The sequence below is a fragment of the Phocoena phocoena genome, chromosome 20, assembly GCF_963924675.1.
Source record: "Phocoena phocoena chromosome 20, mPhoPho1.1, whole genome shotgun sequence".
In the NCBI taxonomy this organism is placed as follows: Eukaryota; Metazoa; Chordata; class Mammalia; order Artiodactyla; family Phocoenidae; genus Phocoena; species Phocoena phocoena.
The window spans coordinates 43995902-44021389 of NC_089238.1; the positions used below are offsets into that span (position 1 = coordinate 43995902).

Consider the following 25488-nt stretch of genomic DNA (forward strand, 5'->3'; position numbering starts at 1 on the left):
GTAAAAGCAAGTGTTGTTTCAGGTCAGGCAGACTAACAAAAAGACGGGGATGGGTGTTTAGAATAGGATCTGCGTCTTGGCTTGCCCCTAGGGGAAGGGGGAGCAGAGAGCAGCTCTTTCCTAACTGTAAGCCCTGAACCTAACCTATCCTACAGATTGGAGGTGGAAATGGGGAAGGTGGAGGATGGTTCTACCAGATAAGCATCTGAAGTATCATCTAACGTCTCCACCCACCCCATCTTTAGAATGCCTTTGAAAAGCTATAGAAGAGCTAACATAGAAGACAACCAATAAGCAAAAATGAAAAACGATGGAGAATAAGAAACCTTCTGGGGGCAGGAAGATCTTACATCCCCAAAACATTAATTAAAAGACTCCTATTGTGGGAGTGTTCAGGCAGGGGGCCCATCACACTCCGAGGTCTAAAACCCGCGACGCAAGGTTTCGCGGGATCAGGTCTGCGGGGGGCTGGGAGATGGGAAGTGGGCCGTGGGAACCAGACTAGAATGTCACATACAGCACCTAGTTAATCGGCAGCCAGCCCATCACATTAAATATCCAGCCGTCATGTATTACCTTTCAAGTGAAAATGAATAACTCCCATTAAGAAGAAAATGGGTTTGAAGTCGATTCGAGACAGATTAAAGTACTGTTATGAATGTGTGCTGGGAGGAGGAGGGGTCCGTGTGTAATATGCTTGTCCTTGTACTTTTTAAATAATAGATGTTCTACAAACCTATGTAGACCAGGTTACCAAGATACTGGGGTTAAAGATCAGAAGATGTGCATTCTGGGAAGAGCATCCACTTCCTGGAATATTTCCTGCATTTTGCATTTTTATTTTCCAAAATTATTGTGTGGCCTTACGATTTTAATGAATAAAATTGATTTTTTACAACTGTTTATTAAAGCACACATCTGTAACGACAGCATCTTGGGTATCCACGTCAGAACAGATTTCAAGGCTGGAAACACACGCTAGGGAACTAGGCTGGATGAGACAGAAAACAGTTTGACCAAAGAGTAAACATGAGGCTTTCTAAACCAGTGACCTCAGTGCTGAGTCAAATGATTTTTCAGTGAGGTAGGGAGGGCAGTGGGTATGTACTGTCTCACTACCATTTTCAGGACTTTTCTTCTTACCACTTGTAGCAAAATGCTGAAAAATGGAGTTCCCGTCCAAAACAAGTGAGAGAGCCAGCCTTAAGATACTGACCAGGTTTTGGAATGACCACATCTGACCATTTGGAGATTTGTGTTTATACTGGAGGAGCCCTGCTTATTTATCCTTGTTAAAACCCTTTCAGCCCAGCTGTTTTCTCATCACAATCTTCCAGATCCCTTTCCATGCTTCAGAGAACTCCTTCCGCCAACACTTCCACGCTCACTGCTTGCTGCTTCACTCTTATGTGACTCTCGTCCTCGTTGGTGTTTTGTTGTTCTGGTGGAGTGGGGTGCAGAGGGCATGTTTCTGGCAAGCAGAGAGGACACTTTCCCTCTGAACCACCCACTCCGAATAAACTCTTGTGTCTGGAGCACTGGCTCGATTAGAAGTTGGAGTCACGCCCTAGCTAGTTCCACTCTTCAGTTACTTCTTCCCCAGAAGCAAGTTGCTGAAGCCACACTTGACATTTTTTGCACGCATTTGTATGCAGATATCCGTGTAAACCTTTCTCGGGTCCGTCCCATTTATCATGTCTCCTGTGCTGTGCTGTGCTGTGCTGTGCTGTGATTTCAAGAGCTGTGACGATAAAGTTGGAAGCACATCATCTATTACATCCATGAAAGCAGAGTGTGTCTGGTACTTGGGTTGACTCGTGGTTGGCAAAGCAATTGGTGAGACTTTCCCACCCACCCTCATAAGCCAGCAGATTGTGTCTTGATTGGGGGAGGTCAGAATAGACTGAATGTAGCTTAATCCAACTCAGAGCCTTTTAGTCCATTTCTGTACCTTTTTTTCTTAGTGTTCAGTTGTTAAAGTTGTGTAGTGACAGAAATTCATGGGGGACAAAAAGAAACACTTGCTTCTTTTCTAGCATGCCTGATAAATCAGTCCGGATGCTCATCCTACTTTAATTTTGGTGTTTCAAGAAAATCCTGTGCTATAAATGAATGTTGATTTTCACCCAACGCAAACCCTCTGGGAGCTGGCCTGGTCTGGCTGCTGTATTACATCTTCTGCTTTTTCTTCCAGCATCATCAAGCCAAGCAGAGAAGGAGCTGACAGATTCTCCTGCAACCTCCAAACGCATCTCCTTCCCAGGTAGCTCAGAGTCTCCTCTCTCTTCAAAGCGACCAAAAACATCAGAGGAGACCAAACCGGAGCAGGTGAGGCCAGAAGGGGCTGTGCTGGTGGGGGAGTGTTTCACATAACTGGGGGGAAGGGGGGGAGTGGAGTCTCGGGTGGGCGGGCTTGGGGCGGACACAGTTGCGGTGGGAACTGAAGATTCAGCCGGAGGGGTGGCTGTGTGTTCCCCACAGATGTACCAGTGTCCCTACTGCAAGTACAGCAACGCCGATGTCAACCGGCTGCGGGTGCACGCCATGACGCAGCACTCGGTACAGCCCATGCTCCGCTGCCCCCTGTGCCAGGACATGCTCAACAACAAGATCCACCTCCAGCTGCACCTCACCCACCTCCACAGCGTGGCGCCCGACTGCGTGGAGAAGCTCATCATGACGGTAAGGCAGCTGGGAGCAGGACCGCGGGGCTTTTCTTTCCCCAGCGGTCAAAGGTGATGCAGCAACATGGACAGGACGCTGTGTTGCTGGATGCGAGAGGCAGTGCAGAGTTGGAAATGTCAAAGATAGTTCTGTGACCTTTGTTCACCTTAGACTTGGCCTGACTGTGGCCTAAAGGGCTGAATACGTATGCATTTCTCAACATGCCTTATCATTCCTCTCTCCCCTCAGGACGCAGAGGCCTAGAGTAGCTAACCATTTACATGAAGAAGTTGTTATTCAGATTCTCCAAACCTTTACTGAGCAGGTCATCTTCTAGGTTGCTCTTAAATTCATTATGTCTCATTTCATCCTCACAACCACTCTGTTTTATTTAAAAAGTTTGACACGTTTACATTGACGGCTGAGGAAACTGAGGCTCAGAGAGGTTAACTGACTTGATGCCCCTGCAAGTGGCAAACTCGCAGAATGTAGCCCTGTGACGTGGGAGTTTTTCAAGTGGATGCTTTCATTCTCAAAGCAGGAAGGTGCTCAGTTGGGTAGCACGTGGCGAGTCATGAACGAGGGCTTTGCATTTTGAGCATGGTGGTGCTACTCCTGCGGGGCATGGCTCTAAGTGGCCACTGTAAACATGGCCCAAAAGAGTAGTATAAGGATTTGAATCTAATGTAATGTGAAAACTTTTCAAACGTCTACAGGCGATACCAATATCCTGCATTCTGTGTATGCTTGGGCTGCTGGAAAGCCCTTTCCTGATCACTAGAGGAAAAACCCCCAAAGAGAAAAATTCTCACCTCTAACTTCCTTCAACAGTGGAGTAATAAGTCAATTTGATTGCCTTTTCGTGTGAAGATTCCCATGCAGGTCACAGACGTATAACCTCTAGGCATTTCCCATTCCACTTGGTTACGCAAAATTAATGAATAACATTGTAAATGATGTTTAGTCGTGAGGAACGTACATTTGATGATGCATCAAGAGAACCTTAGCAGCCAATGGCAAGCTCTAAGGTGACCTAGCAGGAGTTTCATTTCAAGTATAAATGCACTTTCCATGGGTATTTTCAAATAGACAGACTGGTGAACATCGTTGAAAGGTTCTAAGTGGAAACTTCCTTTTGTGGATGGGTGGGTTTCTGTTACAAATTCCCCTGGAATTCTCTCCAGCCTTGGAAATAACAAGGGGGATTTTCCTCAGGCCTCATCATACTTCCCACAGATGGCCTGGAACCATGGGAGCCTGAAGAAACAGGAAGAGATGTGGGGAGGGTGGCATTTTCAATACATCGTCCTTCTGCTCTGGTGATTATTTCTCCTGTTTAATATCAGTCTGGTCTAGGAAATGTGAGCCTGTAGTAATCTGTATGATTGGTTTACATCAGACAGTAAGTTTCATTTATACATCCCTAGGGACTACTATACAAATTATATTTCAAATATCCATTGTTTGTCATACTTTTATAACAGCAACAGTATGGTACATTCAAAGTAGCAAGTCTGGCGGTCATTATGAATCTTCTTCATTTATCAACAGGGTCTTTGAGAGGAGGATGTTACTGCTGTGTTTGCTTGGGTACCAATCCCTAAGATATTTCTGGGTGTTACCCACTCAAGCAGTGATTCTCAACCTTTTTTTTGGAGACGCTGGTGAAAACGGTTCAGTAGCCTTACTGGGTATTCTGTGCAAACTAAAGTGTGACAACTACTATTAAGAACTCTTTCAAATATTCTCCATGTGCAAAATTGTGTGCACAGTGCCAGAGAGCATAAGGATACCCTAAAATCCAACCATGGAAACAGGTTAATAAACCCTATTTGAGAAGACTCCCTAAGAACATAATTACGGAGGAGAAACACACTCCCTAAAGGGGCTGTGCTTGGCACCTTGTACAGGAACCCCTGTGTACCTACCTCATTTGCCCGGAGCAGACAATGGAGATGTTTTCTAAATATTTCTGAAAAAAATGTGCCAATTGTGGGAAATGTGCTGACTATAGGAAGTTCATTTGCTAGCAACAAGAGAAAGTTAATGGATTCAGAAATAAAGTTGAAAGTTGTGGGAAATGTAATCATAAGGGTTTTACACTTGATTTAAAGGCGTATATAAGGATGATTTGGTACCCTGTCTTTGCATGAGAAGATGGAGTTACTGCATGGCTGTCAGTATTGAACTGGTTTCCCAAGTCATGAGGATGGTTTGCATTGAGCTAAATGAAGCAATTCCACCTCGACCCTTTAGCAGCATCAGCAGGAAAAGATGAGCAACCAGGGTTAGAGGGGCGTTCGTGGCCATACCTTGGGGTGAGCCCAGCATGCTATTTGAGGACTGGACTGCTGATCTTGGTCTCTGCCCTGACAAATTAAATAGTTGCCATTGTCCTTCCTCTGAAAAGTTTGGTGTTAATATGAAATTTGCAATTGTTTTACAACTAAGTGTTTATAATGAACCTGTGGTTAGAATCATGCCCCTGGAGGATATTTTACAGCAATTTTATTAGAAAATTGGCCAAGGGAAAGTATTGGTTAGGCTTTCTGACGATACGTCTGTTTGTTCCTGGCCAACTAGAGCAGGAAACTCTGAGAAATGCCCCTCAAATCAGAGCTCCATTTCCTAAACCATATCATTAAGGAATGGTCAGTGTTCAGTCATTCATCCTCCAAGAGGAGAAAGTTATGTCTGCTTTATCCTTGAGTGGCTAGGATGAATGGCAGTGAGAGGAGTGAATCTTCTTCCTTGCCAGATTGTTTGACTGAGTTCACTGCCTTTGGCTGCAAACTAGGAAAGCCTGGCAAAATCCACCAAACAGACAGCTCCTGGCAGACAGGGGGTATGTCCAGGGTATCTAAAGCTATAAATTCTGGTAAATACTTTTTGCTGTTTGGGTCCAAGGTCCCAGGATCTGGCTTGAATTGGGTTTCAGTCTCTCTAAAAGTAAATTCCACCCTGATAAATGGAAATAGATTACTTTCTGTACAATGCCTTTCCGTTCAGTTGTAAATGGAGAGTGTTTTGAGGAGGCTTCATTTAATAATACCTTATCAGACAGCTTTCAGGAACCTGCAGTGTCTAATATGTCTGTTGCTATGGTAACAGCTGCTTGCTTATGCTCTGCATCTCATATCTGTGTCTTCAATGGGCCCCCTTCTTTTTACCGATGAAGGGGCTTGAAAAATATTCTCCACTGGGAACAATTGCAGCTCTGGCCCTCCGCTGTGGAAACTGCACCCATACCACTTCATTCTGCTCGGCCTATTGGAAACAGAGCTCCAAACGGTGTCTTTACACACGTCATAGGAAAGACGGAAATCTATAAAGCTCAAGGCGGTGAGACAAGTGCCCCTCCAGACCCAACTGAGCGACCCGCCCCCGATGTCAGTTCCATAGAATTCTCACCTATTTACCGAGAAGTCCGAGATTCCGAACTGGTGGTGGGGATATAGGAGCTGCTGCTCGTGCCCTCCTTTGTCTCACAGTTTTAGGCGAGGAGGGTTGAGGGCATAGGGGACAGGTTTCTGGCCCCTAAATGAGAATGGGAAAGACCACCTACAATGCATATCAGTAGTCTTAAATTATTCTAATTGATCACTGTCCTTCTAAGTGGCAGGACACACCACTGGGATCCCGGAGCACTAATACGGGGAAACTGTCTTTGTTCCCCAGTCACTTAACAGAGTATGACCTCATGGCAGAGAAGGGGGTTGGCTCTGGAGCAGCCCAGGAGCACCTCTTTCTCTAGCCCTTCATCTTCACTCCCTCTGCTAGTCCTTAGTTATTCTGTACGTTTTGTCCACGCACAGATTCCCCTTGGCTGCCCCTGGACCTGCACTGCCTGCAGGTCCCCTCCACCCCCAGCCCGCCCCAGCTGTCTGTCTCCTGTGATGTTTTCGGTCAGCATCTGTCTCTGCTCGTCGTGTGCCTGTGCATCCGAGTCTCCAGATCAGGCTGGCTGCTTGGCCCCCCTGCACTGGGGGCTCTCGGGTGGCCAGCGGCCCTGAGGCTATGGCACCCACTTGGGTACCAGCTCTCACTTTGTCTCCATCTCAGAGGAGGGTAATGAAAATAATCGGGCTTCATTAATTCCAAGCCCTGTGAGGTGATAGCCATTTGGAGCCTGTTTGCCAATTAGATGGTCTAAATTAAAAGTGACCTTGGTATACTGCCACTGCTTGCCTCTCTCCAAGTCTAATGAAGCTTTTCTCTCCAATTCAGTCCCCTTCTCAGCTTTTTTCTCCCTCACTCACTGTGTGTGTGTGTGTGTGTGTGTGTGTGTGTGTACGTGCATGTGTGTGTGAACTGTTCATATGTTTCCTGTTCTCCCACCTACCTCCTTTTTCAGTCTTTCTCATTCTTAGATTTTAAAATCTGGTTCAGGGCTGCATTTGTTTCTGGCCCATATGAATTGTTAATATGGCCCTACAATTCTTCCTCTTGGGTTTTAGGTTTAAAAAAAACAACAAAAAAGATAGCGACATAGGAAGACATTTTAGAAGGGAAACGAGACAAAGAGAGAAACAGCCCTCTCAACTCCATGGTCCAGCGCCCAGCCTGGCACATTTGGAAGGTAGTAAAAGGAAAGGAGGGAAAAACCTCTGAAGCTCTCTCTGCTGCCGTGAGTTGCCGGGCCTGCTGGCTGCAGATGTGCAGAGACCAGCTGGCAGCCATCGAGGTCAGGGGAGGAAGTGAGCAGCCAGACCCTCACTGGCGCCGTCGACTTTGGGTCCCCCACTAGCTAGAATGCTCAGTTCTGGAAGCGGTTGTCTTTTAACTCCATGCTTGTTTTTTGAACAGGACCAATGCCTCATTCACAAGGTGTAGAGACCGGCCAGGTCTGTGCCAGGAAGGCCTGTGTCTGAGGCTTTTTCCCTCTTTTTTTCCCTCCACCTGAGGTTCTTCATTCTCTTGATTTTTTTACTGAAATATGAAGGATTTGAGTCTCCTTGGGAGTCTAGGTTTTGGCAAACCTGTACTTTCACTTGGAATAGAGAGCCTTTCAGAAAGCTCTACTCAGGCGAGCAATGCCAAGGCTGTGGGGATGAAGGTCTCAGAGAAACCAAGTTCAGTACTCGCTCTAAGAAAGTACCTTTGCTTTCCAGCATGTGGAACTTGTTGGTTGCATTGATCTAACCTCAGACAGGGTGGCCTTGAGAGGTGAATTTGCATGAGCAGTCCCGTTCAGAATGTAGCAAAGTGTATATACCCCTTGGCTGCTCAAGTTGTGGTATTTGGCCATTTCATATCCATGACCCAGAGAAAGCAAGGAGTGGGGAGGGCTCCTTATAATTCTAGCTTCTCCTATCGAAAAAGAGTCAACATCAGCGGCCCCGCCCAGATGTCACAGTGGGGACCAGACCCACATCTAAGACTCTGGGTTTTATAAGGTGTGTCCTTGGGGCTTTCGGGCCCACTCACCTCATAGAAACTTGAAAGGCGTTAAGTCATAATCCAAAATAATGGTGAACTGAACAGGAGGTAGGAACTAGGTATTTACAAACCCACGTCACCTTTCCTGGTAGTTCAAGGGCAATTAACTTGAATCCCGGAATTTCCCTGGAGGGAGCCTGTGATTTCCTGAAATTATCTACGATAGTTTGTTTTCAAAGTATTTTCTCTAGGAGGCTGCAACTTTCATCAGATTTTCTAATGAGTTTGTGATCTCTAGAAGGTTAATTATTCTGGACGTGAGCTTCTTGGACACAGGGACCCGGTCTTGCTCTCACAAGCGTGCAGCATGGGGACCTTGTACAAAGTTTAGGGAATGATGGTCAAATGAATGGATGAGCAGAGTCATTTGAGGCCCTTCCATCTCATCAACTAAGTTGTTTTGGAATGGCTTAAGCGTGAAGATTCTTCGTACCGGCTTGGAGCTCTTCTGTTTCTGTCGTCAGATGTGAGAATTGCTTGAACTTGAAGGTTTTCAGCATCAGAGCAGAACTCCACATTTCCCTTGTTATAGGTGAGACTTGTTTACTTGTTAGGAAGGTACTGCGCCTGTTTGGATGATATTTTCTTCCTACGTTTCCGTCACTCTGCATGCTTGACTTGGCTCCGATGGCTGAGAGGAGCACATGCACATGTGGTATCCAGATCGTCACCACAGAGCTGCTTTGCGTGGTCATGGCCGCCGATCTTTGAGAGACTCAAGTTCTGAGGCAGTAATGGCTCTAAGCAATTGAATTTTCTTACCAGAAAAACTTTGACTTTTGGTTAAAAGTCTGTTTTAGTAGTCTGAGGTCCCCTCTATACATTAATGAGTAGACTATGGGGGAATGTAACTTAACATACTCAGTGTTTATGGGTGTAAGATTATTGGAAGAATCAGTCTACGTGGGTGTCAGTGTAGGAAGTATAGGTGTTTAGACTGATTGTGTACTGTTGTCTGGCCAAACCTAAAACTTTTTGTTTGGCTTTTGAGTGTGTGGATGGGAGGATTTGGGGCAGAGAGAGTGAATGTGTAATGCCGCGTACGCTGTCGGTACAGGGGAGCTGCTGGCGACATCTAGTCCTCCGAGGGTCTCTGTGGTTTGGACACGTTTGGGGCGGCTCTGCTTACGACGCTGTGGCCAGGTTTTGTCCTCTCACACACTGGCATGCTCCGACGCTCCTAGAGAAAGGGAAGGTTTTTACAGAACTCTGCCCAGCACTGTTGAGTGACCACCTTTCCCACGGACTTTCAGCCGTCCATCAGAGGCTGGCTGGGATAGACTCAACCTTCCACACTGTGTGGCAGCCAGATATGATTGGGAAACAAGGAGTGCCAAGGCAAGTATTGAAGGAACTCAGCCTTTGGCCAACTTTCATTTTCTTCCGTGAGCAGAATTCCTCAGTGAGCCATTGGCAGGACCGTATTTTTGGCTCTTTACAAAAAAGCGTGGTAACTTTGAGTGATGAGCTTGAGAAGCTGGTAGGAGAGGGAGTAGTGGACACGGACACGGGAACATTAGTGTCCGAGAGCTGACGTGGGGCCCTCCAGCGTCCTGCACAGCAAAGAGGCTTCCATCGCAACCTCTCTCTTCAGACCCATGCGCAGACAGACCGCACCAGAATTTCTAGATCCTTAGGATTCTCTTTAGGGGTCTTCTTCTTTGCTTTCTGGGAATTTCTTGCCCATTAAGATTTTACAGGGCTTCCCTGGTGGCGCAGTGGTTGAGAGTCCGCCTGCCGATACAGGGGACACGGGTTCGTGCCCCGGTCCGGGAGGATCCCACATGCCGCGGAGCGGCTGGGCCCGTGAGCCATGGCTGCTGAGCCTGTGCGTCCGGAGCCTGTGCTCCGCAACGGGAGAGGCCACAACAGTGAGGGGCCCGCGTACAGCAAAAAAAAAAAAAAAAAAAAAAAAAAAAAAAAAAAAAAAAAAAAAAATTTATATACCCAACATTTTTTGTTTGTTTTCAGGGAGAGGTTGGGTACACTATAGATGAGGAGATGCAGGTAGATAGAAGTAATTACGTAAACACGTATGAGGCAAGACTTACAGGTTTGGGGGCCCAGATTAAGATGCAGAGGAGCATGTGAGGTTGATGATTATATTTTGGAGAGAGTTAATTGATGGAAGGTGAAGGCAGACAAAGAACCGCTGCTTACTGCCTTCTTGAATCCCAATCAGGAATTATGATTAAAGTCGCGGCGAGACAACAGAGGGCTGATGAATTGGTGTCTTTTTTTTTCTTTCTCTTTTGCCGTCATTCACACTTGATTGACTTCAACCTTTCAAGTGCAAAAGTCTCTCTTTTCCATTATTATTCATAGCCATCTGAGTTTTTCTAATTAAAGTGTATGAAAACAATTACTGATCCGTCGTACCGAGTCTGTTAGAGGGGATGTCTGCCTTACTGTAATGGGTGTAAAAAGCCCACAGCTCTCTATAATGGTGTGCAGCTGAGCTGTTAGATAATTTTATTCTTTTTTACTCTGTAGGGCTTTTTTTTTTTCACTTCTCATGATTCATTTTTCATAATTCCTAAAGATCCCAGGAAAGGACTGATCCTGCAGCTACAGCTGAGAAAGGAGGTGTGCGGGGGAGTCTTTTTTCCTTTCCCTTTCTCCCCCTCTTGCCCCCAACCTCGTGCTCCCCCTCGGTTGAGGACTATAAATTAATCGGTGACCTTTCACTTCTTGGATTCCCGCTGGACTCCCCAACCACACTGGTCAGAAATGCTTTCTATTAAAAAGAAAATAGATGGAATGAGTTTGGCCATCTCCGCTCCGTTCCGAACTATTCATCCACAGCTAGCCGTACGCAGCTGCTGGCGAGCTTTGTGTGAGGGTGCAGATTCTGTGAGAGCAGGGATTCTGTGTCACATTCACCTGCCACGCACCTGCTCTTCGTAAACGCAGGGTTTCTCAGAGCCCTTCTCCGTAGTGCCTGTTGCTTCATTTTTGCACCTACGGGCATCTGGGTTGCTGAGATTATCCTAACACCCTGAAATGTATTGAGGAGTTAGTTACCTTTCTGGGTTTATGGGGACAGCTGTCTGAGTTTCCTCTAGGAGTGGAACCTACCACTGATGATTCTAGTGGACACGTCAGCAGTGATTTTGAGCAAGGCCAGGATCCTCGAACCGTTAAAAATTTAATAGTAATTTATTTTAAATATTTAATTTTGAACAGTAATCTAGGCGTTCCAATCTTTGTAACAGCAAGTGAAGATACTATCTCAATAGTTGTGTTTGATGGGAAAGTAATGCCTCCAGGTGGGGCTGCGCGCCATGTAGAAAGGCTAGTGGTGACTGTAACCTCAGGGTCAGTTTGCTTCTCAGGCTGTCATCTAACAGGGAACGATTTCTAATTCATTTGGGAATATCATCGCCAACTACCTTCCCATCCTATAGTAGGCAAAGGGATATTGCTTCTTCTTAAATGAAGAACCTTTTAGCCTTACGTTGGATGTTGAGAACCTCCTATCACGTTAATGGAGGGCAGATGATAACTTGTTTGGACACGCTTGCGGCCAGATGGCAGGAAAGCCTGGAGAAATAAATGCCGAAAGATCTGACCTTAAATTGTAGCTCTTTTGACCCAGGCTAATTCTGGAGTTGCTGTATTGGGAAACAACAGCCATGGCCAAGGTGGGGCTGCCCTGTTGTAGAATGTAGGGTGCGGGGCACGCTCTGCAGCTGGGACACTGGCCAGAAGTCCCCTCTGATGCTGTGTACCTCAGGCAAAGACCCCAGGAGAAACCCTGACTGAAGTGAGTCATAAGAAATGCTCATTTGCACTTGATCTCAGCTTGTAAAGGGTTACAAAATGTTGTTTCCTGGAAAAATCTGCCAGTGTGTCTGCGTGTCCTTAGCCTTCCTTTTGTTCCCTTCTCTTCTTCTCACCCTTTCCTTCGCTCTTATTCCCCTCCTCTTCTTGCCTGAATACATTCTGAAAACAGTACTACAATGCTCCCTGCTTCAAGATTACAGTGTACTTTACTAGGTGTGATTTAATTAGGGCCCTTATTATGTTTTCAGCAGCTTAAGGTGGGCCTTTCAACTTATCTACCTAATTGGTTGCACAAGAAGTTTCACAGCCCATGACAAAACATTGTCAGTGATCAAAGTCAAAATTCTGCATAAAGGAAAAATATTAATAATAAGATTATTCTTCAAGTGTGCACTGCTAATTATGTCCAGAATGTAACCGTAGAAACGCTTTTGACTGATGTGAGCTTTGTCTAATAAACATGAATCTTCAGTGAGCTATGAAAAGTGACACCTCCAGCTTTACACTGGTGAAGGCTAATTTTGCTTATTAAATAATTTTGACACATCTCCCTATTTTGTGTCTCTTTCCTCGCCCTTTGACTCTCCTCGCTTCTCTACCGCTTGCTCTTCAGGTGACTACCCCTGAGATGGTGATGCCCAGCAGCCTGTTCCTCCCAGCGGCTGTTCCAGATCGGGACGGGAACTCCAGTTTGGAGGAGGCAGGAAAGCAGCCTGGTTAGTGTCATTATTCTTGACCCCTGAGAAGAGTAAACAAAATGAAACCTGGGGCCAAAATTTTCATGGAGCAAGCGTGCCAAGAATCCTTTACGATACTCCTAAAAGCTGAATGTAACTTTTCAGGGGATGAGGGGCACCGTTGTCAGCTACTTGATACTCTGGTTCTTGGCATGTATTTGTGTACACACTTCATATGGTTTGAAGTGAGAAAACCAGGTGAGAACCAGTGGGGTTTTGGTGGACACCTGTCCCCTTAGACTGTACAGTGAGGAAGTGACTAACCAGAGAGTCAGCCAGTAGACCCATGACTTACCACCCTAAGCCATCAAATACACCCTCTCTGAGGACTTAATTATTAGGGACCTGTGGAGCACATGGGTGATCTCAGGGCACTGGATTAGTTGTCCTTCTAGGTGCTGTCAGTCATCTCTGCACAGAGCTCTTCTCTGAGACTTCCAGGAGCGCCTTATGGGAGGCAGCGGAGAGGTGCATTTGGAAAGAACACTGTTGTAGGCATAGCTGCTGCTGGTGCCCCACGGTGGGTCCTAGCTGGATGGGGCCTTAGACCTCTGTTTATGATGAGTCTCTCTCCTACATCTTTGACACCTTGTCAGCAGCTAAGGTTTAAGCTGGGAAGAGTTACGCCACACTACTGCCCCACCGTGTCTCCCTTGTGATTTTTCCATATTAGGCAGCATACAGCTGACCCAAAAAAGGGTCAGAATATTTATGGGTGATGATCTCACTGTAGAGAAAAGTTTTAATGTGTTTTCATAATTGGCCACTTGAATGTTCTTTGCTTATTGAATAGAGAGGACAGTCCAAAGTCACATTATAACAAGAAATTTAATGCCTAAAAAAATATATATCCCCAAATTTCTTATATTACAGTGGATAGCGGTTCTTGCAAATTCCCCACAGCCTAGGACAGCATTAATTCACATATTCTATAATTCAGCTCCATTCTATAATTCAGATCAAAGGGGGTATCCCTTCAAGCCAGTTCTTGAGAAATTGAAACAAACAAATATTGTTTGTTTAAAAGACAGATTTGGGCTATGGTATAGGCCTACCAGCAGTTGAGACTTTTTGTATTTCCTTTTTCCTTCCTCTCTGTTCCTGTGCACCTGCTTGTATAACACGTGCTCTCAGCGGTGTGGGGCTCTGTGGAGAGTGTGTGTGTCTGCAGGTTGGGTATGTCCCTCATCATGAGCTGTTCATGAGGCCTTGCTGGGTAGACAGCTCTAAGCCTTCTTTATCATTGGGCTTTTTTGTTTTTTTTTTCAGAAACCTCAGATGATCTGGGAAAGAACATCTTGCCCTCTGCCAGCACCGAACACAGTGGAGATGTGAAACCCTCTCCTGCTGACCCAGGCTCTGTGAGAGAAGATTCAGGCTTCCTGTGCTGGAAGAAGGGGTGCAACCAGGTTTTTAAAACTTCCGCCACTCTCCAGACGCACTTCAACGAGGTTCACGCCAAGAGGCCTCAGCTGCCCGTGTCGGATCGCCACGTGTACAAGTACCGCTGCAACCAGTGCAGCCTAGCTTTCAAGACCGTGGAAAAGCTGCAGCTCCACTCTCAGTACCACGTGATCAGAGCTGCCACCATGTGCTGTCTCTGTCAGCGCAGTTTCCGAACTTTCCAGGCTCTGAAAAAACACCTCGAGACGAGCCACCTGGAGTTGAGTGAGGCCGACATCCAACAGCTTTATGGTGGCCTTCTGGCCAATGGAGACCTCCTGGCAATGGGAGACCCCACCCTGGCCGAGGACCATACCATAATCGTTGAGGAAGACAAGGAAGAAGAGAGTGACTTGGAGGATAAACAGAGCCCGACGGGCAGTGACTCTGGGTCGGTACAAGAAGACTCGGGCTCAGAGCCAAAGAGAGCTCTCCCTTTCAGAAAAGGCCCCAACTTCACCATGGAAAAATTTCTAGACCCTTCTCGCCCTTACAAGTGTACCGTCTGCAAGGAATCTTTCACTCAGAAGAACATCCTGCTAGTGCACTACAATTCTGTCTCCCACCTGCATAAGTTGAAGAGAGCCCTTCAAGAATCGGCAGCTGGCCAGCCAGAACCCACCAGCAGCCCTGACAACAAACCTTTCAAGTGTAACACTTGTAACGTGGCCTATAGCCAGAGTTCCACGCTGGAGATCCATATGAGGTCTGTGTTGCATCAAACCAAGGCCCGGGCAGCCAAGCTGGAGGCTGCAAGTGGCAGCAGCAATGGCACCGGGAACAGCAGCAGTGTCTCCCTGAGCTCCTCCACCCCAAGTCCTGTGAGCACCAGTGGCAGTAACACCTTTACCACCACCAATCCAAGCAGTGCTGGCACTGCTCCAAGCTCCAGCTTACTGAGCCAAGTGTCCGCTGAAAGTGTAGGCATGCCACCCCTGGGGAATCCCAGCGGTGCCAACACTGCTTCCCCTTCAGAGCCCAAGGAAGCCAATCGGAAGAAGCTGGCAGATATGATCACGTCCAGGCAGCAGCAGCAGCAAGCACAGACCCTGGCCCAGGCCCAGGCCCAGGCCCAAGTTCAAGCTCACCTGCAGCAGGAGCTGCAGCAGCAGGCGGCCCTGATCCAGTCCCAGCTGTTTAGCCCCACCCTCCTTCCTCACTTCCCCATGGCCACGGAGACCCTGCTGCAGCTGCAGCAGCAGCAGCATCTCCTCTTCCCCTTCTACATCCCCAGCGCCGAGTTCCAGCTCAGCCCCGAGGTGAGCCTGCCAGGGACGAGCGGGGCGCTGACGCTGACGGGGGCGGGCCCGGGCTTGCTGGAAGAGCTGAAGGCTCAGGTTCAGGTCCCGCAGCAGGGCCATCAGCAGGTCCTGCAGCAGCAGAGCCAGCTCTCTCTGCCCCAGAGTCACTCTGCACTCCTACAGCCCAGCCAGCACATCGAGAAGAAAAACAAATTGGTCATCAAAGAAAAGGAAAAAGAAAGCCAGAGAGAGAGGGATGGTACCGAGGGGGGAGAGGGCAACTCGGGACCAAAGGAGTCACTTCCTGATGCCTTGAAGGCCAAAGAGAAGAAAGAACTGGCCCCAGGGGGTAGTTGTGAGCCTTCCATGCTCCCTCCACGCATCGCCTCGGACGCCAGAGGGAACGCCACCAAGGCCTTGCTGGAGAACTTCGGCTTTGAGCTGGTCATTCAGTACAACGAGAACAAGCAGAAGGTACAGAAGAAGAACGGGAAGACCGAGCAGGGGGAGAATCCGGAAAAGCTCGAGTGCGACTCCTGTGGCAAGTTGTTCTCGAACATCTTGATTTTAAAGAGTCACCAGGAGCATGTTCACCAGAATTACTTTCCCTTTAAACAGCTGGAGAGATTTGCCAAACAGTACCGAGAGCACTACGACAAGCTGTACCCCTTGAGGCCTCAGACCCCCGAGCCGCCGCCTCCGCCCCCACCCCCGCCGCCGCCCCCGCTTCCGGCAGCGCCGCCCCCGCCGGCCTCCACCCCAGCCATTCCCGTGTCAGCGCCACCCATCACCTCGCCCACGATTGCACCGGCCCAGCCATCCGTGCCGCTGACCCAGCTCTCCATGCCCATGGAGCTGCCCATCTTCTCACCACTGATGATGCAGACGATGCCGCTGCAGACCCTGCCGGCCCAGCTGCCCCCTCAGCTTGGACCTGTGGAGCCTCTGCCTGCGGACCTGGCCCAGCTCTACCAGCATCAGCTCAATCCAAGTCTCCTCCAGCAGCAGAACAAGAGGCCTCGCACTAGGATCACCGATGACCAGCTGCGAGTCTTGCGGCAGTATTTTGACATTAACAACTCCCCCAGTGAAGAGCAGATCAAAGAGATGGCAGACAAGTCTGGGCTGCCCCAGAAAGTGATCAAGCACTGGTTCAGAAACACTCTCTTCAAAGAGCGGCAGCGTAACAAGGACTCCCCTTACAACTTCAGCAATCCTCCTATCACCAGCCTGGAGGAGCTCAAGATCGACTCTCGGCCCCCTTCACCAGAACCTCAGAAGCAGGAGTACTGGGGGAGCAAGAGGTCTTCAAGAACAAGATTTACTGACTACCAGCTGAGGGTCCTGCAGGACTTCTTTGACGCCAACGCTTACCCCAAGGATGATGAATTTGAGCAACTCTCTAATTTACTGAACCTTCCAACCCGAGTCATAGTGGTCTGGTTTCAAAACGCCCGACAGAAGGCCAGGAAAAACTACGAGAATCAGGGAGAGGGCAAAGATGGAGAGCGGCGGGAACTTACAAATGATAGGTATATTCGAACGAGCAACTTGAACTACCAGTGCAAAAAATGCAGCCTGGTGTTTCAGCGCATCTTTGATCTCATCAAGCACCAGAAGAAGCTGTGTTACAAGGATGAGGACGAGGAGGGGCAGGATGACAGCCAAAACGAGGATTCCATGGATGCCATGGAAATCCTGACACCCACCAGCTCCTCGTGCAGCACCCCGATGCCCTCCCAGGCTTACAGCACCCCAGCACCAACGGCCAGTACAGCTTCCACTGCTTTCTTGCAGCTTACATCAGAGGCTGACGAACTGGCCACCTTCAGTTCAAAACCAGAGGCGAGTGATGAGAAACCAAAGCAGGCTGAACCTCCCAGTGCACAGCCAAACCAGACCCAAGAAAAGCAAGGACAACCAAAGGCAGAGCTGCAGCAGCAAGACCAGCCCGAGCAGAAGACAAATGCAGCCCAGCAAAAGCTCCCGCAGCTGACGCCCCCCGCTTCGTTGCCCCAGCCTCCTCCCCAAGTGCCCCCCCCTCAGTGCCCCTTAGCCCAGTCGAGCCCCAGTCCCTCCCAGCTCTCCCACCTGCCCCTTAAGCCCCTCCACACGTCAACTCCTCAGCAGCTGGCCAACCTACCTCCGCAGCTAATCCCCTACCAGTGTGAGCAGTGCAAGCTGGCGTTCCCGTCGTTTGAGCACTGGCAGGAGCACCAGCAGCTTCACTTTCTGAGCGCACAGAACCAGTTCATCCACCCCCAGTTTTTGGACAGGTCACTGGATATGCCTTTCATGCTGTTTGACCCGAGTAACCCACTGCTGGCAAGCCAGCTGCTCTCTGGGGCCATACCTCAGATTCCGGCAAGCTCGGCCACTTCCCCTTCAACTCCCACCTCCACAATGAACACTCTCAAGAGGAAGCTGGAGGAAAAGGCCAGTGCCAGCCCTGGAGAAAACGACAGTGGGACGGGAGGAGAAGAACCTCAGAGAGACAAGCGTTTGAGGACAACTATTACACCAGAACAGCTAGAAATCCTCTACCAAAAGTATCTCTTGGACTCCAATCCAACTCGAAAGATGTTGGATCACATTGCGCATGAGGTGGGTCTGAAGAAACGCGTGGTACAAGTCTGGTTTCAGAACACCCGAGCCCGGGAAAGGAAAGGACAGTTCAGGGCTGTGGGCCCAGCGCAGGCCCACAGGAGATGCCCTTTTTGCAGAGCGCTCTTCAAAGCCAAGACTGCCCTGGAGGCTCATATCCGGTCCCGTCATTGGCATGAAGCCAAGAGAGCCGGCTACAACCTAACTCTGTCTGCAATGCTCTTAGACTGCGACGGGGGACTCCAGATGAAAGGAGATATTTTTGATGGAACTAGCTTTTCCCACCTACCCCCAAGCAGTAGTGATGGCCAAGGTGTTCCCCTCTCACCTGTGAGCAAAACCATGGAGTTGTCTCCTAGAACTCTTCTTAGCCCCTCTTCCATCAAGGTGGAAGGGATTGAAGACTTTGAAAGCCCTTCCATGTCCTCAGTTAATCTAAACTTTGACCAAACTAAGCTGGACAACGACGACTGTTCCTCAGTCAACACAGCGATCACAGACACCACTACTGGAGACGAGGGCAATGCGGATAACGACAGTGCGACGGGAATAGCAACGGAAACCAAATCCTCTTCCGCACCCAGTGAAGGGTTGACCAAAGCGGCCATGATGGCAATGTCCGAGTATGAAGATCGGTTGTCATCCGGTCTGGTCAGCCCAGCCCCGAGCTTTTACAGCAAGGAATATGACAATGAAGGTACAGTGGACTACAGTGAAACCTCGAGCCTTGCAGACCCCTGCTCCCCAAGCCCTGGTGCAAGTGGGTCAGCAGGCAAATCTGGAGACAGTGGGGATAGGCCCGGGCAGAAACGTTTTCGCACTCAGATGACCAACCTGCAGCTGAAGGTCCTCAAGTCATGCTTTAATGACTACAGGACACCCACCATGCTAGAGTGTGAAGTCCTGGGCAATGACATTGGACTGCCAAAGAGAGTGGTTCAGGTCTGGTTCCAGAATGCCCGGGCAAAAGAAAAGAAGTCCAAGTTAAGCATGGCCAAGCATTTTGGTATAAACCAAACAAGTTACGAGGGACCCAAAACTGAGTGCACTTTGTGTGGCATCAAGTACAGCGCTCGGCTGTCTGTACGTGACCATATCTTTTCCCAACAGCATATCTCCAAAGTTAAAGACACCATTGGAAGCCAGCTGGACAAGGAGAAAGAATACTTTGACCCAGCCACTGTACGTCAGTTGATGGCTCAACAAGAGTTGGACCGGATTAAAAAGGCCAATGAGGTCCTCGGACTGGCAGCTCAGCAGCAAGGGATGTTTGACAACGCCCCTCTTCAGGCTCTCAACCTTCCTACGGCATATCCGGCAATCCAGGGCATTCCTCCCATGTTGCTCCCCGGCCTCAACAGCCCCTCCTTGCCAGGCTTTACTCCATCCAACACAGGTGGGTTCTGCTCTTGGTGATTCTCCCAGTATTAAATAGCCGCCCAATTAGCGCTTCTTCTATGGCTGTCACACAAAACCTCCGAGTGTTGGCCTGATAGGAAGCTTCCCTTTTCAAGTTCTCTAACAGCAATAAAACCTCAGGTCCCTTCCGCTGAGTCTCCCTAGAGCTGTAGTGTACACGACTCTTTGACTTGCCAGTTCAAGGATGGGGATCTTGTGGTTGGAACAGTCTCCTGAAACCATTCTCGTGCCTGGTGTTCAGTAACACCAGCAGGGTGTGTGTTACAGGCATGAACTTCAGGGTTCTGGCGTACTAGATCCTGGGGTATTTTCAAGACAGCAGTTTCCATTATAGACCCTTCCATTCAGTCCTTGTGGGGAAATGCAGATCCCATCTCGATATCTGTTGAAAATATAAAACATTTTGGTTCAAGAAAATTTAAGTCAACTCTTTGCCTTCCCCTGTGGTCCCACCTTCAGAGACGTGCTCTGGCAGGAGAGATGCTACCAGGAAGATGCTCTCATATGGTAGAGCCTTACTCCTGGGGTTCTCTTCGAGTCAGAAATAGAGTGTTACGTTGGTGTTTTTTGTTGGTTGGTTGGTTTTTGGCTGCATCACGGGGCACGTGGGATTTTAGTCCTCCGACCAGGGATCGAACCTGTGCCCCCTGCAGTGGAAGCTCGGAGTCTTAACCACTGGACCGTCAGGGAAGTCCCTGGTTTCTAAATAGACTGCCTTTGTACTGGAATGCAGTGACCAGGAACTCGTATTGGGCACTGTGGTTCTGAATTATGACTGACATGTTTTAGTCCTCCAGACAGACAAAAATGTTAATGGTAACACCCCTTCGTTTTCTTCTGCCCGTTTCCCTTTCTAATTCAGAGTCACGTACTTGGTAGTTATTTTTCCACTTCGTAGGGAGTGCCGCAGTTCTTTCTGTGTACCTCTCTTGTTCCTCCTCCTCTGCCCTCACCCGTCTTCTCTGAATCCAGCTGTCTTCCCTAAATTGGACTTTCACCTCCAGGATCCTGTGAGACTGAGGCACAAGTTAGCGGGTCCCTCCACAGCCTGTGTTGACCAGTACACATTCACCAAAGGAGAGCCCCTCAGAGTGCCTCCTTACCTTCAAAACATGGCCCTCTTCCCAGGGTGGAAGTGGTTCTGCTGCTTCCCCGAGCAGCCCTGGTTTCTGGTTGAATTAAATCCAAGTTTTATAATTTTAGCAGTGTTTTACAGAACGTGAGGGCTACCTCATTCCAGATCCCAGTTTCTTATCCAAAGAGAAGAACAAGAAAAGAAAGCATTAAGATGGAGAAGTCGTTGCTTACATGTGTTGGCAAGTAATGTCACAGAATGATGTTAAAGTCAGCTAGACATAAGCCAAGAAAGAGACTATGGAAAGTGGCTGGGCACTGAACTTCACTTGCAGCCCAGGACCTTGGAAGAGGGGCTTGGGAAAGCCCAACATTTCATAATAATGTGAAAATATTAGAGTCAAAATGTCTGATCTATTCCCCTTGTTTTACAGATGAGAAAACTGAGGCCCAGAGAGGTCAAGACCATTCAACAAGCTAGGGTAGGAGCCGGGCTCCCAGTGCTATGTACTCCTTCCACAGCACCCAATACGAGCCAGTCAGTCAACAGGTATATGTTTAGTGCTACTCAGGTTCTGAGCACTTAGAGTGGACTCCAGGTAGGAAGACAGATCAGCTCTTAATCATTCAAAGCAGCCAGGCCCGCCCCAGTTACCACCGTCTGACTGTACCGCAGCTCCCAGGAGCACTGCATCTGGAATTAGGAAAGAAAGAAAGAACTTGTGTTTAATACGTCAGGCCCGATGGTAAGCTCTTTCCATATGAGCTTCCATTTAAACCCTACATCCATCTGTTGTGGAAAGCTGAGGTTCCAAGCAGTCAACTAATAGGCCCGATATCACACGGCAGATGTGTGTCAGCCACAGTCCATACCTCGTCAGTCCGACTCCAGGAGTACGTGACTCTCAGCCTCAGGGGGATGAAGTGGCCTGTGTGGTTCTGATCTTACAGATAAGAAAACCAAAGCCACGGAATTATTGTGAGAATGTATTGAGCTACTTTATCTCACGTGGCTAGTGCAGAGCCTGGTAAATAGCAGACGTTCAGTACATGTTTCTTAAAACTGAAGCTGTCTTGTGCACTGTCTGTCAGTTCAAGGTAGAGGAAGTCAGTTCTTCTCTGGAAGCCTGATGCCAGAGGGATGGGGAGATCAATAGGCGCTTCCTTCTCTGCCCCCACTGGTCATTGGGCTCTGCCTACAGCTCCAGCCTAACACTTGGAGCAAGCCTGTTGCCTAGAAATAGACAAAGCCATGTCCCGAGTTGGAATTCATAATCTGCTTTGTGCCACTTTAACCAACAAGCCTTTACTGAGTTTTTCTAAGTAAGTCAGACACATCTTCTCCTCTGATTTCAGTCCCGTAAGTACATTCAGGAAATTGGATGACTTAATTTCAGTGGTCCCTTTCTGCCATTTTGGAAGAGTCAATTAATGATACTATGTGATGCTGAGGGAGGCATCCTCCTTGGCTATGAAAAAGTTAATGCCTGTTTCTGCTGGGACTGGCAACGTGAGGCAACCTTGTTCTCTTCACCCGAAATCTGAGGTTTTTTTTTAATGCAGCGTGATAGCCCAGGGAATACTGCACCACCACTGGAGCTAGAAATCAACATTGTCTTCACCTGGCTTGGGCTTCAGAGTGTTTTTTCTCATGAAGACAGTGACTTGTTTGGAACCCCACCCCAGCTTTCTTGCTGAAGGTGGTCCAGATAAAGTAGTACATTTTGGTGTCCTCTGAAGAGGAGGGATGCATACCATCTAGTGTCTTGGATGTGGTCAGTGCTGTCCTTCACCGCTACCTTGCTAGTCTTCATGAACCAGCAGCAGCCCTCCATCACCCTGAAACAAAAGATTTAACCCAGGAGATATGGCTCAGGGAGGAGGTCAGGCTCTGGGGCTGGGTGAAGGCTTTACAGGTAGTGGTAGATTAGGCCTGAGTGTGACTGAGGATGGGGCTGAGGATGTCCTGCGTGCGCCTGGTGACATGGTCTGCCACCCGTAAGCAGTGGTGCCTGGGGTAGGTTGTGATGTCTTAGGAATTGCTGGTGCCAGCACTTTGACATTGCTCTTCTCCTCTTCCTGTGGCTGCTTTCTCACACATCTGCAGTCCTAATCCTCCCGTATGTCATTCAGAGAGGGGCAGGAGAAGAAAATGCTCATTTTTCCAGTGGACTACAGAATCCTATTCCTAGGTGGTTACATTTTTCAGCAGATTTGTTAAAGCAGATCAGCTGAGCCAAAGCAGTGCCGCTGTTTACCTTGAATGGATTGTTTCCATTTCTTCCCATTGCTCCTCCTCTCTGTGCCCTCCTAACACATCCATTCACCTTCAACAGTGGCGGTCAGAGAGGCACATGTGTAGAGCCTGTTGTGTTTGTTCAGGTGGTCTTGGTGTCTGGCCGGGTTTCTTGCTTTTGCTGTCTTCTGCAGACAGCTTCTGGTGGGGCCTCTTGACTGTACTATTTCTGTGGGGCTTTTGATGAAGGCCATCGGTTCCGATGGGTCCCGGCTGGCAGCAGCTTGTCTGGGGGCCTCCAGACTAAATTGCCTTGGGCAGAGTTGGGAACGCAGCAGAGAAAACGTGACCGAGTGGGATGGGTGTGGCACGTTGGGCAGGAAGGTGTTGGAAGTTGTTTAGCTGGTATGGGAGCTGACCCAGGGCTGGGTCCGGATTAGAATACAGGCTACCCAACCGGGGCCTGGCGGGAAAGCCGTTGGATCAACAGGATCCTCCAAGTTCAAACCTTGAGCTCTTAGACCCTGTGCCAGTGACACAGGTGAAACATCTTTAGCACTAGCCTCAGCACCCCAGACTGACACGTGATTTCTCTGTCTCCACTCCTTTCAGCTTTAACGTCTCCTAAACCGAACTTGATGGGTCTGCCCAGCACAACAGTTCCTTCCCCCGGCCTCCCCACGTCTGGATTACCAAATAAACCACCCTCAGCGTCGCTGAGCTCCCCCACGCCAGCACAGGCCTCCGCGGCGACGGCCCCTCTGCCAAGTCCCCAACCGCAGCCGCCGCAGGCGCAGCCGCCGCCGCCGCCAGCAGCCCAGCCGCCACCCGCGCCGCAGCTCCCGCCGCAGCAGCAGCAACAGCAACGCAAGGACAGAGATGGTGAGAAGGGAAAGGAGAAGGAAAAGGCACACAAAGGGAAAGGGGAACCCCTGCCCGTCCCCAAGAAGGAGAAAGGAGAGGCCCCCACGGCGGCCGCAGCCACGATCTCAGCACCTCTGCCCGCCATGGAGTATGCAGTGGACCCTGCGCAGCTGCAGGCCCTGCAGGCAGCCTTGACTTCGGACCCCACAGCGTTGCTCACGAGCCAGTTCCTCCCTTACTTTGTACCAGGCTTCTCTCCTTATTACGCCCCCCAGATCCCCGGCGCCCTGCAGAGCGGGTACCTGCAGCCTATGTACGGCATGGAAGGCCTGTTCCCCTACAGCCCTGCGCTGTCGCAGGCCCTGATGGGGCTGTCCCCGGGCTCCCTACTGCAGCAGTACCAGCAATACCAGCAGAGTCTGCAGGAGGCCATCCAGCAGCAGCGGCAGCAGCAGCAGCAGCAGCAAAAAGTGCAGCAGCCCAAAGCAAGCCAAACCCCAGTCCCCCAGGGGGCTGCTTCCCCAGACAAAGACCCTGCCAAAGAATCCCCCAGACCAGAAGAGCAGAAAAACGCACCCCGTGAGGTGTCCCCCCTCCTGCCGAAACCCCCCGAAGAGCCAGAAGCAGAAAGCAAAAGTGCGGACTCCCTCTACGACCCCTTCATTGTTCCAAAGGTGCAGTACAAGTTGGTCTGCCGCAAGTGCCAGGCGGGCTTCAGTGACGAGGAGGCGGCGAGGAGCCACCTGAAGTCCCTCTGCTTCTTCGGCCAGTCTGTGGTGAACCTGCAAGAGATGGTGCTTCACGTCCCCACGGGCGGCGGCGGCAGCGGCGGCGGTGGTGGCGGCGGCTCGTACCACTGCCTGGCGTGCGAGAGCGCGCTCTGTGGGGAGGAAGCTCTGAGTCAACATCTCGAGTCGGCCTTGCACAAACACAGAACAATCACGAGAGCAGCAAGAAACGCCAAAGAGCACCCTAGTTTATTACCTCACTCTGCCTGCTTCCCCGATCCTAGCACCGCATCTACCTCGCAGTCTGCCGCTCACTCAAACGACAGCCCCCCTCCCCTGTCAGCCGCCGCCCCCTCCTCGTCCTCCGCTTCCCCCCACGCCTCCAGGAAGTCTTGGCCGCAAGTGGTCTCCCGGGCTTCGGCCGCGAAGCCCCCTTCTTTTCCTCCTCTCTCCTCATCTTCAACGGTTACCTCAAGTTCATGCAGCACCTCAGGGGTTCAGCCCTCGATGCCAACAGACGACTATTCGGAGGAGTCTGACACGGATCTCAGCCAAAAGTCCGACGGACCGGCGAGCCCGGTGGAGGGTCCCAAAGACCCCAGCTGCCCCAAGGACAGTGGTCTGACCAGTGTAGGAACGGACACCTTCAGATTGTAAGCTTTGAAGATGAACAATACAAACAAATGAATTTAAATAAAAAAATTAATAACAAACCAATTTCAAAAATAGACTAACTGCAATTCCAAAGCTTCTAACCAAAAAAAAAAAAAAAAAAAAAAAAAAAGGAAAAAAAAAGGAAGAAAAAGCGTGGGTTGTTTTCCCATATACCTATCTATGCCGGTGATTTTACATTCTTGTCTTTTCTTTTCTAATATTAAAAAGAAAAAAGAAAAAACTTAACCCTGTTACATTGTGTCCTTTTGAAGGTACTATTGGTCTGGGAAACAAGTCCACAGGGCCTCCCTATGTCTTTGGAGCTTAAACCCCTTGTATATTTGCCCCTTTTCAATAAATGCCCCACGTTGATAGCACAGAGGAGCCCGGCATGCACTGTATGGGAAAGCAGTCCACCTTGTTACAGTTTTAAATTTCTTGCTATCTTAGCATTCAGATACCAATGGCTTGCTAAAAGAAAAAAAGAAATGTAATGTCTTTTTATTCTCAGGTCAATGGCTCACACTTTGTTCTGTTTTCAGAATCATTGTTTTATATATATTATTTTTTTGGGGTTTTTTTTTTTTTTTGGTTTTTGT

At 49.1% G+C, this 25488-nt stretch overlaps 1 protein-coding gene across 1 annotated transcript in view; it reads left to right on the forward strand.

Annotated features, from left to right (window-relative positions):
* ZFHX3 (zinc finger homeobox 3) overlaps window positions 1-25013 on the forward strand; it is a 165478-nt gene extending 140465 nt beyond the window's left edge. The window contains exons 5-9 of the mRNA XM_065898718.1: window positions 2195-2328; window positions 2482-2682; window positions 12503-12605; window positions 13896-19310; window positions 23256-25013. Of these exons, the coding sequence (XP_065754790.1) occupies window positions 2195-2328; window positions 2482-2682; window positions 12503-12605; window positions 13896-19310; window positions 23256-24892 (7490 nt within the window). The 3' untranslated portion in view covers window positions 24893-25013. The remainder of the gene's footprint in view (window positions 1-2194; window positions 2329-2481; window positions 2683-12502; window positions 12606-13895; window positions 19311-23255) is intronic.
* The last annotated feature ends 475 nt before the right edge of the window (window positions 25014-25488 follow it).